At 37.4% G+C, this 13606-nt stretch overlaps 1 protein-coding gene across 1 annotated transcript; it reads left to right on the top strand.

Annotated features, from left to right (window-relative positions):
- Window positions 1-551: 551 nt before the first annotated feature.
- On the top strand, window positions 552-10770 carry LOC148130566 (coagulation factor VII-like). Its single transcript, XM_087967271.1, has 7 exons — window positions 552-727; window positions 2591-2751; window positions 4666-4690; window positions 5661-5801; window positions 7044-7147; window positions 7520-7640; window positions 9277-10770. The coding sequence occupies exons 1-7, from the start codon at window positions 658-660 to the stop codon at window positions 9816-9818; spliced, it is 1164 nt and encodes a 387-aa protein (XP_087823397.1). The 5' UTR covers window positions 552-657; the 3' UTR covers window positions 9819-10770.
- Window positions 10771-13606: the final 2836 nt, after the last annotated feature.

The following is a 13606-nucleotide window of genomic DNA, read 5'->3' as shown; positions in this document are numbered from 1 at the left end:
ACCAAATGAGATGTTCAAAGTGTGTCGAGTGTTATAAACTAACAAAATTGTGCCAGAGAAATAGAATTGAACTGTAGCTGTACATGAAATACAACAGAACAGTGCCAGGGTCACCAAATAGGGAGTTAGGATTCTTTGTGGTTCAGAATTCCCTCTTTGGGGATATCTGCAAGTTGTAAAAGTAAAAATAAAATAAAATGTCCAAAAAAGTCAAAATGGCAGCCCCCGAGGTGTAATCAAAACATTGCTTTTTAAAAATCCCTTGTAACTTTAATCCACCTCCTTTTGATCACCCTCCCCTATAAGCCCTCCAGGTTTTGCCCTTTTATCATTAAGTATGAAATCATCTAATATTCCATTGTTTCTATTTGAAATATTTCACCTGTCTATTTTGGTGGTTTCAAGATTTCTTACATTTGATTTTATCTGCTGGTTTATTTAAAATAAATCCTGCCTGTTTTGAATCTACTGGAATTTAAAACCTGATTTTTCCATCCCCTTCTTTTGGCCTATCTGGTGTGCCAGAGCCAGTGTTAGGGTGTTGGAGCTTTCCCTTCTTCACCCCTCCTCCAACTGAAGCGTTGAAACAGAACTTTGCTCTCAGAGTCCTTGCTGAAATATCAGTACACTATATGGACACAACATTTTGGTTTCATCATGATTTCCTGCCACTTCGGTGTTTTCCTTTGCCTTCTTTTGCTTGCATCTCCCCTTGCAAGGACTTCAGGTATGACATATCTGAAAATGTTTGTTGCGATCATGAATGAAGTAATAAATATTTTCCTTGTTTTCTATGATTCAACTTTTATGCAATAGTGTTTAATGTCTTAGAAAATCTATAGCTAAGATTTTAGTAAACCAGATTTTAATGCATCAAAAGTCAGCAATCACAATCCAAGAATAAGATTTTTAAAAAGTAGCAAGTTGAACCATTCTTGAAATAATGTTTTTGATTGTTGTATATTGGAGGTATTAGTATGAGGAAAGGCATCTGAACAGAAATGTTATACGTATTTAAAAATTTAGTATTTTGTAGTTTAGTTTTTCTGTAACCAATTTATGATTACAGAGTAATAGAGTGAACAACTTATAAGCGTGAACAAAAATCTATTTTCAGTATCCCTTTGCAAGAAGGGAATTTATAGTATACATGCTGTGCTTTTATTCTTTGCATCAAAAAAATCACGCATGCCTAGCTGTGAATTCATTGTTTCATTTTAAAATCACAAATTAAGACCATGTCCCATTCTTGATCATTTAAACTGTGTACAATATATTCAAAGTTATCCCGAAAATTTAAAGAATAATATAAGCAAAAATGAAACAAGTGTTTGGTACAGTTTTCATTTCATCTAAAATACAACTTAGTTCCCAGTTAGTAAATGTGAATACAATAAAATACTAATAACGAACTCTTTTTTAAACTGCTGTATGCTTTCCTTGAGAGATTTTAAAAATACAGCCATATTCCAATGAAGCCTAATGGTCTTTGAATCAAGGAAATAATGGAGGACATAATGGAAGATTATCAAGGGCTACTAGATTTGAAATGTCTTGATATATCAGTTACAGAGCAACCTCAATGGGGAAAGGCTATGTCACTGTCTCCTATTTATGAACACCCAAGAGGCTTCTGATTGGGCACAATGAGAAACAAAATGCTGATCTATGATGAGCTTTGGCCTAGTCCAGAGAGGTGGTTCCTTGATTCTTCAGTCCTTGAAGTAGAAAATTTAAATCATAAAATTGTGGGAGAAATATTGAAAAGACTTTTGAAATGGCTGTACAGAGGATACATGCATTCCTTTTAATATCTAATGTTTCTACAGAATAAATAATACCTTCACTAAATCCAAGAGGAATTTCAATTTGTATTTCTTGGACACTTCTGGAGCAAATTGTTTTGAAATATGATGCAAGATAATTGGCTCAGTCATATGAAAAGAGAGAGAAGCTTCCTGTTTTAAAAGAGATGGCCTACACTGAGATTGCCTAAAAGCTGATCTAACTCTATGCTCTTCAGTCCACTTCATAAGATCAATGAAAAGCTGACCATCCCAACAAGAAAGGTTTTTTTTATATGAGAATTACTGCTAGACCAGGGCTGTCAAACTCCAGGGCCGGATGCATCACGCACTAGTCACGCCCAGTTTAATGAAGGGGGGAAAGTCCTGATACGTCACGCGATGCTGCCATGAAGATGTGAGTTTGACACCCCTGGTCTAGAGCTAATCACGACTACCATCCTCACTGTCATTTAATCTGATTTGTGATGGTAGCTATGTGTTGTACAGTATAATTTTACTATTAAAAAGTAGACAGAAGACAGGGGTCATGGAGATTGCTACTGTCTTCAGGTGAAATGGAGGTTAACAAGGGAAAATGATGCAGACAGGCAGCATTAAGGGACACTGAGTTGAGCTAGCATTAAAATGATGTGAATATCTCACGCTAAATGTTGAATTTTTTTTCAGATGGGAACCATTTTTCAGTGCCCACTGAAACTTAAGATAGGTTATGTGATTTCTGGCGGGATGGTGTTTCACTTCAGTCGGATGATTATAGCTGGCTCATTGTTTCTGTTCTTAAGTTTTTTTAAGGCACAAGGAAGCCAGCAACATCTTACAAAGAGCTAGGCGAGCCAATTCTTTCTTAGAGGAGCTTAAAGCAGGATCAATTGAGCAGGAATGCCTAGAAGAGAAATGTTCATGGGAGGAAGCAAGAGAAATCTTCCAAGATGATTTGAGGACTGTAAGTAACAAACTATTATGGATAAATAGACTTCTGCTGACCTATTATTGTTTCCAATGAACTTTCAGTTTCAGTGATACTTACCTATCTGAAATGTTAGCAGTTGATAACTTGATAATAAGCCTGTTATTGTTATAAAGAGTAAATGAGCCAAAAAATAGAACATACTAGGAATACTGTTAAAAACATTCTATTCAGAATACTAAATGAGCACTACAAACCATGGCATATTATTATAAAAGTTCTCACAAAGAAGTCCTAAACCAGTCATCATATCTCACATAGCCAAACAGCAGCTATATAAAATCTAAACTGGGCTATCACACTTTGCAAGAATTCATTCATGATGGAATCAAAGGGTGGGAAAAGCTGGATCACCCTAAATTGTGATCTCTTAAATTACATGCTTCTTTCTTCCAAATATGTTTTTTTTTTTTTGTTCCTTATGTGTATCCCTAATGAAGTTCTCACCTTCTTTGTCATGTTGGCCAACAGGCAACAAATCTTTGGTCTATAACCTCCTTATCCCACCAAACTTGCCCTTCTTCTGGGTCATATCTTGATTCATGCCCAGAAAAGGAAATATGCAGAAAAGGAAGAAGGTAGAACTTCTATTGGCAAAGTACTTCTGAATATTATACAGGCAGATTATTTTAAATACATACTTTTAGGGTAGGCTCAGGGAAGAACCATTTAAAAAAAAAATCTAAAGTATCAGGAGAATCCAAAGCCTGAACCAGTATCTGCATACAGCTTATTGAAATTTGCTCTCAAAGCAAATTTTAATAAGACAGACTAAAGGCCGTTCCATGTTCAAAGTTGTTTGTTTGTTTATATTTCGTATTTCTTAACCACCCATCCCCCTCAGAAAGGGTCTCAGTGATGCCAAGTGATAACCCCTGTATGATATCACAACAAAGTCGGACTTCAAACATTCATTGAAAATTAGAATGATTCATTCTGGCGATGTTTTCAGTCCAGAAGCAATGATAATTCTCCAACAGCTGCAGATTGGGAGCTACAATTGTTCCATCTCACCCTTCTTCCTGCTTTTCTTATTTTCTTCCTGAACCAAAGCTTCCCTGTTTGTCAAATTCTGACACTTTGTTTTGATGAAGGCGTGGGCTACCAACTGTGTCGTGGATTTGGCTGAAAATTGGCTGAACAGAGCACTGACTGGTTCAAACAAGCAAATAACACTTGGGCAGAGGCCCAGTGTTGTTGAAGCCAGTGCTGTTTGAGTCCAGAGGAGCCTAGGATCTCCTAGTTACCTTCTTTAGAAGGGGAAAAAAACAGTTGTTTAGATTATGTTAAGAGAAAGGTCCAAGTCACCTAAAGTAATCTATAGTACCATGGAGGTAAAGCAGGTTTAAAGAATTTTAATGAAATAAATTATACTTGAACAAGAACTAGATAGCATTCCTTCCCCGCCCTGATTTATGCTTATTCTCCCTCAACACCACCACTACTTTCATTTCAAATCTTTAAATTAAACACTCATTTACACACAAGTTATTGTTTCTCAAACCTTAAAATTTAAACCATAGCTTGCATTCATCTAACCGAGAAAATATATTATCTGCACTTGCACTTAAACCTAGAAATGTTTTAAGAGCTAAACTTTATTATGAGAATTAGTGATGAAAGAATTCCTGTCTCCATATGTTAGAAGCTGAAGCTGATAGCTTAGAAATCTCCTTGTTTCTGTGTTGGCAAATTTTCTCCGGATTGATCACTCCCAGTTATTTTGGATTACTCTACACATCACAGATAGCATAGCTAAAACTAAGCTTCATAGGAATTGTAGTGCAGAACACTTAGGGAATACTAGTTTGGTGAGGATCGATCTAGGTATTACTGTGAAAAAAAATAACAATGTTGAATAATTTGCTTTATATTTTTCCTTCTTCCTAGAAAGAATTCTGGGCAATCTATATAGGTAAGGGTTATTCATTTGAACACCAATTAGCCAATTCTGCCATGAATGCCTTCCTGAAATGTGTGCTAATGTGGAATCCACATTACATATCTGATATTAATACAGTTGAGAAAGTCCAGAAATATTTCACAAGAAGAGTTCTCCACTCCACTACTCATTGTAGAATATCTTATGCCACCAGAATTGAAATTCTAGACCTAGAAATCTAGAACTACGCCGCCTTTGGTCCGATCTAAGTATAGTATATAAAATCATACATTGCAATGTCCTACCTGTCAATGAATACTTCAGCTTCAACCATAACAACACAAGAGCACACAATAGATACAAACTCAAGGTAAACCGCACCAAACTTGATTGCAGGAAATATGATTTCAGCAACAGAGTGGTCAATGTCTGGAATACTCTACCCGACTCTGTGGTTTCTTCCCCAAACCCCAAAAACTTTAATCTTAGACTTTCTACTATTGACCTTACCCCTTTCCTAAGAGGTCTGTAGGGGGCATGCATAAGCGCACCAACATGCCTACCGTCCCTGTCCTATAGTTTCTTTTTGTTTTTCTTTTCTTTCTCAGCCATTCATTAAAAAAATCCAGATATCAAACTATTTTAAAACTGCAGTGGGTGATATCCAGATTTTGAGACTTGAAGTGTCTTTTTTCATATCACCACGATCTTCAGATCAATATACTTTTGAGTCCTGTTGGAGACCTGTGCTTATGCAGTTTTGGACCTGTGCACTCCAAACCAAAGGTGATGCAAACTCATTAGCAAGCAGTATCCTTCCTTCTAAGGGAGCTATATGAATACCAATCTGTCCTCCATTCTTCCTGAGAATCTAGAACATGGAAGCTCCTCTTCCAGAATCTGAAGCCTTCTTAGCCTTCTTTGCCAGTGGCAATGCCACCGCACAACACTTTCCTATCCAAACTGGGAAAATGTTAATTCATGTCTTCTTCTCTATATTTAGGACCAGAAACCAAGCTGAAATGCTTTTTTAAAAATGGCAATTGTGAGCAGTTTTGTGTAGATTCCCCAACCACATTAAGACAGTGCTCTTGTGCAGAGGGATACAGGCTAGCAAGTGACCAAGTATCCTGCATCGCAGAAGGTAAGAATGAGCCATCACACCAATGTGTGGTCATGATATTCCTTTCCAGATAGATGCCAGAGTATAGACCAGTGTTTCTGAACCTTGGCAACATTGGGAGTTGAACTCCATACACCTTAAATTTACTAAGGTGGAGAAACACTGGCATAGTTGGATGCCTTTTTACTATTAATTGATATACAATGAACTGGTCCCAGTGCTAGAATGAATTATAAAAGTAGTCGGCCTTCCAGCCTGTTCTAATTTTATCAGTCTCTGTATTGAAATACTGATGTCAAGGTGGAAAGCAGGGACAGCCTGTTGAGCTGACATTCAAACCTTTGGCCAGTGCTCACTGTTAGGACATCTACTTGCACTGGGAGGGAAATGCCTCATGCCATGTCATGCTGGCATTCTTCATGGCTTCAGGTGGGCATCTTTCACCAACCAGGAGATGCCAGGGATTAAATTGTGCTTCTGCATGCATGAGGCAAAATCGGGTGGAAAGGGTGGTGGTGGGTAAGAATAAGATCTTTCTACAATGAAGACAGCTGTCTTTTAAACAAAAGCATGATGCCTTCTTGGTGTCCAATCCTAAAGCGCCATAAATAGTTGAATCCCTATGAGACAGGCATTGCTTTATTGGAAACAATTTGACCTGGTCCTCAATTGTAGGAGCCAGTAGCATTGCTGGGAATTGCAATTCAATTCCCCCTCTACAAGAAAGAGCCTTGTTTGGGGAAGTTCATATCTCAGGGGGTTGTTTCACTTTCAGACATTGTCATCTAACCTGGAAATCTCAAAACTGTTTCAGAAGAAGGAAAAGGAGAAATTTACTATTGGCCTACCGTTAATTTTTATAATTACCGAAGTATATTTCACGTTGATTTTTCATTTGACAGAAAAGAAAAGATAGCAATTCACACGTGAACATAGTTGGACACTCTTTAAGAACATGAAACTATAGAAGATGAACAGCAAATAAGTGAAATACTTATAAGTGAAATATTATAAGTGAAATACTGCAGTATTTATGTCAAGTGGGGCTTCAAAATTAGAACTTTCGCTATGTGTTTGTGTGGGTGCCTATGTGTATATGCCTATTTGTGTGTGTATGAATGTATATGGGTAAATGCCTGTGTGAATAAGTCTGCACGTTTTGATTTTAAAAAGCATTCACAGTACTATAGTTCAAAATCTTACTGATTAGCTTGAAAATATTTAATATGGTTTTGAAATACTATTCTGACTATAATATTACAGTTGATTATCCCTGTGGGAAAATACCTGTTCTGGCAGAAAGGCCAAATCAGCAAGGAAGAATCGTAGGTGGTCATGAATGTCCTCCAGGCGAATGTCCGTGGCAAGTAAGTATTTGTCAGAATTTAATGCACACTTTAAATTCAAATTAGTTGAATCACTCACATTTGTATAGGCATCCACCCCGTTTCTTTGTATTTTGCAAGGTACATTAAGAGAATGTACATCAGATCGCTATTGTCTATAGTGCACAAAAACAGATTTACAAATTACTGAAGCGATGCAGAACGTTGTGATAGATAAGAGGCCTTTGCTTCTCCTGCCTTTTCTCCCATTACCTCCTTTTTGAGTGTAGTCCTGGGTCAAACAAAATTAAATGCAGCCCTTAACCCAAAAATGCTTGTCCATCTGTGCTCTGGTCTGGATTACTGCTTCATAACATGCAAGCAAATCATGCAATTTGATTATCAAATATTTAGGCGCTCATAACAGAAAATGGAAATGAAAAATGTGGAGGTGTCCTGGTTGCTCCATCCTGGATCATTTCAGCAGCTCACTGCTTTTCTCATATCCGCAAAGAAAATCTCAGGATAAGGCTTGGTAAGATGGTTTTTGTTAACTTTCTAAAACTCTGTGAAATTGAGGAGGGAAAAATCACTGCAGCACACAGGAAGATCTATCCCATTAATGTCACCTATATCTTTAAATATCTATTTTCATATCAATTGCTCCTGCACAAGTGGCCATCAACATGAACTATTTAGCACTATATGACTTATTTGAACCGTTTCTATTCTGAAATAAAAAAGCATTCCAAAATAAGGAACAATGGGAACCTGAAACAATGCTCCTTTTCTCCCTTGTTCTTCATCCTGGGGTTACAAACATAAGTTTTTTTTCCACAAAAAATTTTTATTTTCAAAAAAAAAAAAAAAAATTCACAAGAAGAGTTCTCCACTCTTCTACTCGTTGTAGAATACCTTATGCCACCAGACTTGAAATTCTAAAACTAGAAAACCTTGAATTACGCCGTCTTCGGTCTGACTTAAGCATGGTATATAAAATCATACATTGCAATGTCCTACCTGTCAAGATAGACTGTCTACTAGACTTAGACTGTCTACTATTGACCTCACCCCTTTCCTAAGAGGTCTGTAGGGGGCGTGCATAAGCGCACCATCGTGCCTACCGTCCCTGTCCTATTGTTTCTCTTATTCTTTTATTTTTCTTATATGTACCCATTTCATGTATTCACAACTATGTATACACTTATACTTATTATCTTGTAAACAATTGGCAAATCAAATAAATAAATAAAAATAAATAAATAAATAAATAAGTAGGATGGTACCCCTTTCAAAGCACGACCTACAATGCAATCTCTGGAAAACTGGCGAGGAAGTTTTTAAAATAAATATTAAATATTATGATTACGATTCATTGCATAGTTAGCCAGATATTTAGATTAGATTTAGCATTTTTGTCCACCTACCAAGTCCTTCCAAAGAACCTGGGATAGGCAGGATGTGAATGTTTGATTGTGCTAAAGGTATCATCGCAGAATGTAAGTTATTCTGAGTAAAGCTGCCTTTTGCAATTGACTGGTGGTGACTTTTCAGTGCTGATGGTGTTCAAGTGATGCTCCCGATGTTTTGGGATTGCATTCAAGGTGCCTTATAACAATAATGATAAAAACCTTAAGTCCCATGATATGAGAGCAGCAGCTACTGTAAGTATATATTTTCCAGCCAAAGTCAGACAGATGTAGTGTAAGCATAGCAAAGCAGCAATGGATTCATTTGAGCACACACTGCAAACAATAACTAAAGTACCAATTTGTTTCAAGGTCAAGGCAAAACTTTGGAACATGGGTATGTCTCAAACTTGGCACACTTGAAACAGCCATTTTGAGCTAAGCAAAGTTTTGTGTTTGAAATGTTCTGCACAGTTCTCAAAAAATGAGTCCTCAAAATCAGATTTTATATTCCAGAAAGAATATCCTGATTCAGTAAATACTATCAGCAACAGTAATCCAGTACGATAAAAGGATGATTTAAAAAACTTTCCATGGAAAGAGAGAAATAAAGAAATAAAAATATTTCTATTGTAAAAGAGGAAAAAAATAAATAAAACTTTTTGTATTCATTAACTTCCAGAAGATGAAGAGATTAATTAGGCCTTGTGCCTCGTGAAAAGGTTGTTATCTTCTAAATAAATCAATTATTGCTTTTTTCAGGTGAATACCAAATTAACCATAGAGATGAAGGTGAACAAGAAAGACGAGTTGATGAATTAATAATCCATGAAAAGTATTCTTTCAAAACCGTTGACAATGACATCGCCTTGCTGCGATTATCAGCCCCAGTCAATTTCTCTGAGTATGTGGTACCCATCTGCTTGCCACCTCCTCGATTTACAGCAGACATATTAAACTATGTTGAATTCTCCACAGTGAGTGGGTGGGGGCGTCTCTTGGAAGGCGGACCTACTTCAGCACTTCTTTTGCGACTGGAAGTCCCCAAAATAAACAAAAAGGAATGTGTTCGGCACACTAAATTCCATATTACAGACAACATGTTCTGTGCAGGTTATCTCGATGGGAGTAAAGATTCTTGTGAAGGTGACAGTGGTGGACCTCATGTAACTGAATACAAAAATACTTGGTATCTAACGGGACTTGTGAGCTGGGGTAAAGGGTGTGCTGAAAAAGGAACATATGGAGTTTATACAAAAGTTATAAAATATCATCAGTGGCTAAATAACCATATGGATTCCTAATACATATTGCTTCCAAATTTCCCTTTCTTTGCCCAAATCCATAATATTTAATGTTTGAATTTAGCTTATAACTGGCTTATATATTTTAAATTAGATTCTACATTTTAAATCTGTAGTAAAACTTCAATTTAATTAACTGCCATTAAATAATTTGAATGCTAAACACTTTTATCCATTCACAATACAGTGGTACTGTACTCCCTACTCAATTATTTCAAAACTTGTTAAATTTTGTACTCGACACATTTTGTCACAAAAATGTCCCAGTACTTGTGGTATGTTTGGTACACAATGTGCCATGATAAGAAAAGGACACGGAAGGACACGGAGAACAGATAGGAAGTCAGCCATACTGGGAAGGTTGCTTCAAAAGAAACAGGGGACAGCTGCAGAAGGTGGACAGAAAGTTGGCCATTCTGGGAAGGACACTGACATAAGAAAAGGGACAGACAGGAAGTCCTTCCTGGCCAGACTAGGGTCACTTGGTAAATCACATGGTTTATTTGATTCTCATCATTACTCGTTGTACCTCCAAGAACTAATTAATGACAAGTAATGAGGCACCACTGTAATGGACCAATCCCTTGGATTTAGACAAGGCATTTGAATTTACTTGAAATATTTCTTTATTCACATTACTTGAACATGATGTAGCTACCCAAATAACCTGATCATGCCATTTGCATAATGCTGTCAATACACAAATTATATCCATTGCCGTAAATAACACATTTGGATTTTAGAGATGTTCTGACATAATGGATATTTTATTGCTATATCGCTGATTAAATTGAGTTTATACTTTATTGATTTCTTAAATTAGCTAATAAAAACATTTAAAATAAATTAACTTCTGGCGTGATAGGGACTCTTGTGTGTAATTTCATAAAATATCATGGAAAATATTTTGTTTAAGAGCTGGAAAGCATAATTAAACATTTGGTTCATTGTGTTTCTGATTGCTCTGGATATTTTCATATGTGGAGGTTTTTCGGGGGAGAAGTCATCTGTGTTTCTACTGGCTTGGCCCATTTTGTATCAAGTGTCACAATTTTGCCCACAAAAAATACAACAGCTGTCAGTCAAATATAGCCCCCTTGGATGTCTGACTGTTTGGAGATTCGTAGTTTAATAAATGAAAGACACACTAGATTTTGAAAAGCTTCTCAAGACTGCAAAACTGGATAAAGGGAGAGCTTCTAATCTACCACATAAGCTAAATGCTCTGATTGAATTAGAACGTTATTTGAAATATTAGGAGTTTATAAAACTTAGAATCATGTTTGATTCTACAGATCTGATGCTTCTGCTACTATAATTACCAATCTCATTAGCACCATATCTGTACGGCAGAATTTTGTAGTAACCGTATAACAGAGTTGGAAGGGACTTTGGAGGTCTTCTAGTTCAACCCCAGCTCAAGTAGGAAACCCTATACTACCCCAGACAAATGGCTGCCCAGTCTCTTTTTAAAAACCTTCAGTAATGGAGGGCCGACACTTCTGGAGGCAAGCCATTCAACGGATTGTCTTGCCCTCTCTTCTGAATACTTAGGCCAATTAACCCTGGAGAAGGTCAAATCAATAATTAGAGAGAAACAGAACCATTGATCATCAAAATGTTATCACCGTGTGCCTCTGGTGACATTGCCAAATGTTAAACAGTCCTTTTACTGCAGAGTATCTATCCCGGGGTGGGCAATTCATTTTCCCAAGGGAGCTACCTGAGAAACTGGAACTGTTGTGGCAGGCCGAACCAATGTAACCTGATTTGATGTCCTCAAACTCCATCACCTCAATTCCTGCCACAACAGTTCCAGTTTCTCAGGTAGCCCCCTTGGGAAAATGAATGTTCCAAGCAAGGCAGAGCACTGCACAGGCTCAGAAAAGCGCTTTCTCTCCTTGCCTTCCTGCAGCCACCAACCGACTGAAGGAGCCGACTTGGCTTCCTCTCCTTCCCCCTGTGGTGGTCTTATTTACACTTGATTTTTAATTTTCAGTTGACCTTATACAGTCCGGACAGGGACAGACAAAGGGCCAGATGTGGTTCGGAGCCGTAAAATGCCCAGGTCTGGATCTAATCCTAAGCAAACATAGATGGGCCTTTTCCACAACCTGCTTTGATGTCCTTCTCTTAGCTCAGCTGCCAGGAAGATTTCACGGGACTCCTTATTTGCAGAGACTTTGCCCCTGTGGATCCAGAGAGTAGAAACTCTCACTCATCTCCTCATAGGGTGTCCTTTCTATGATGCCCCAAGATGTGTTTTAATCACATCAATCATTTCCAAATAAGGCTGCAGAGATAAATGTTATGTTTATTATATTTCAAGGGTAACCTCACACTCACATATCAGATGGCCAAATATCTTCGAGTTCTACAACTACCCAAAACTTTTAATTAAATATATTGTTCTATTGCCCTGTTCTTTCCTATTCTCAATAACAAATGTTGTGTTAAACTATTTCTCTCTTTAGTGTACTGTAAAAGTACTGTACTATACTTTTATTGTGAAGGCTGATCAAAGATTGTAATAAAGATATTTTAGTTGAAAAAAATATGCTTTACTGTGCTCTACTTTCTGCTGCTTTTTGAGATGTGTGAGAGAGAGATGCAAAATGCAATTCTCTCTCATGTTCAAATATTGCAGAAATATACTTACGATAGGTAGTAGCATTAGCATTTGCTAGGACTTCCTTAGGAACAAGTTGCTCTGGATGTAGGGTGTGTTAAGGTTTCTTTATGAAGAACTCAGAGAGGAGGCAGTGAAGCTCTTCCCCTAAGTACAATCTGTTTTCAACTTCTGGGTGAGCTTCCTTTCAATGTCACTATCTGTGCTTAGCAGTGAGGGGCAGCTCTCCTTTGAGGTATCCATCCCTCACTCCATACTATTAATCTTGTACTGACTCAAATGGCCTTACTTGGTAAAGACCCGCATTTTGAATTAGTCAGCACAATGATCTGAAGCATCCATATCCAAACACAAACAGGCTTTGGAGGACATGATAAGGGCTGGAGCAGAACAACAGGAAGCTTGATTGCTTGAACCTTGTTCATAGCCAGCCCTGAAAGAGAACAAACTGTTCTTTTCCATCGATAGGCACCATGGCTCCTCAGCTACTCCTCTGTTTGATCCTCACTTTTCTATGGAGTCTCCCAGAGGCTGAAAGTAATGGTAAGAAGCTCTTCTTTGTCTTTCTTTCTGTCATTATTATTATTATTATTTGCCTCACGTGTGAACTGCATTTGCATGATCTCCCAGTCTCTCCCTCCATCTCTGATGAGCCTCTTGAAAGCTTATGCCTTTTAATATAATGTGTTAGTCTGAAAAGGTACTACCAGACTTTTTGAGTTTTTGCAGTCATACATACGGCTCTCTCCCTGCAACTTTTCTCTTTCTGTAATTGATTTATTTTCTTTTGAAGAAGTACTAATCATTTTTTGTGCAGCCACAAATAAGAATCAGGTTAGAGGAAGTCTTTGTGCTGAAATGCTCATATATTTGCTGTCTTATGTGCACAAGTTGTGTAATTTCATTTCCTATTAAAGCATGAAAACAGAAAACATTGTAATCTATTCTATTTCTGAGACTGCAGAAATATCTCCGGTTTGAGGTGTGGGGAGGCAGGAGATGAATAGAGAAGGCTGAGCTTAGGTGCCTTCATATTGCAATATTGTCCACTCAGAAAGGTTAAGAAATCACATGCACCCACAATAACTGTTTATGAGGGTTCTCACCATCCAGAAATGGGTCTCACCATTTTTGGGGAACTCAGGTAACTTTTTAAAAA

This window comes from Notechis scutatus, chromosome 5 (genome assembly GCF_049901735.1).
Source record: "Notechis scutatus isolate UNSWTSFEM ecotype Mainland chromosome 5, rNotScu1.2, whole genome shotgun sequence".
In the NCBI taxonomy this organism is placed as follows: Eukaryota; Metazoa; Chordata; class Lepidosauria; order Squamata; family Elapidae; genus Notechis; species Notechis scutatus.
Note: the sequence above shows the minus strand (reverse complement) of the source record. Positions and strands in the feature narration are given on the sequence as shown.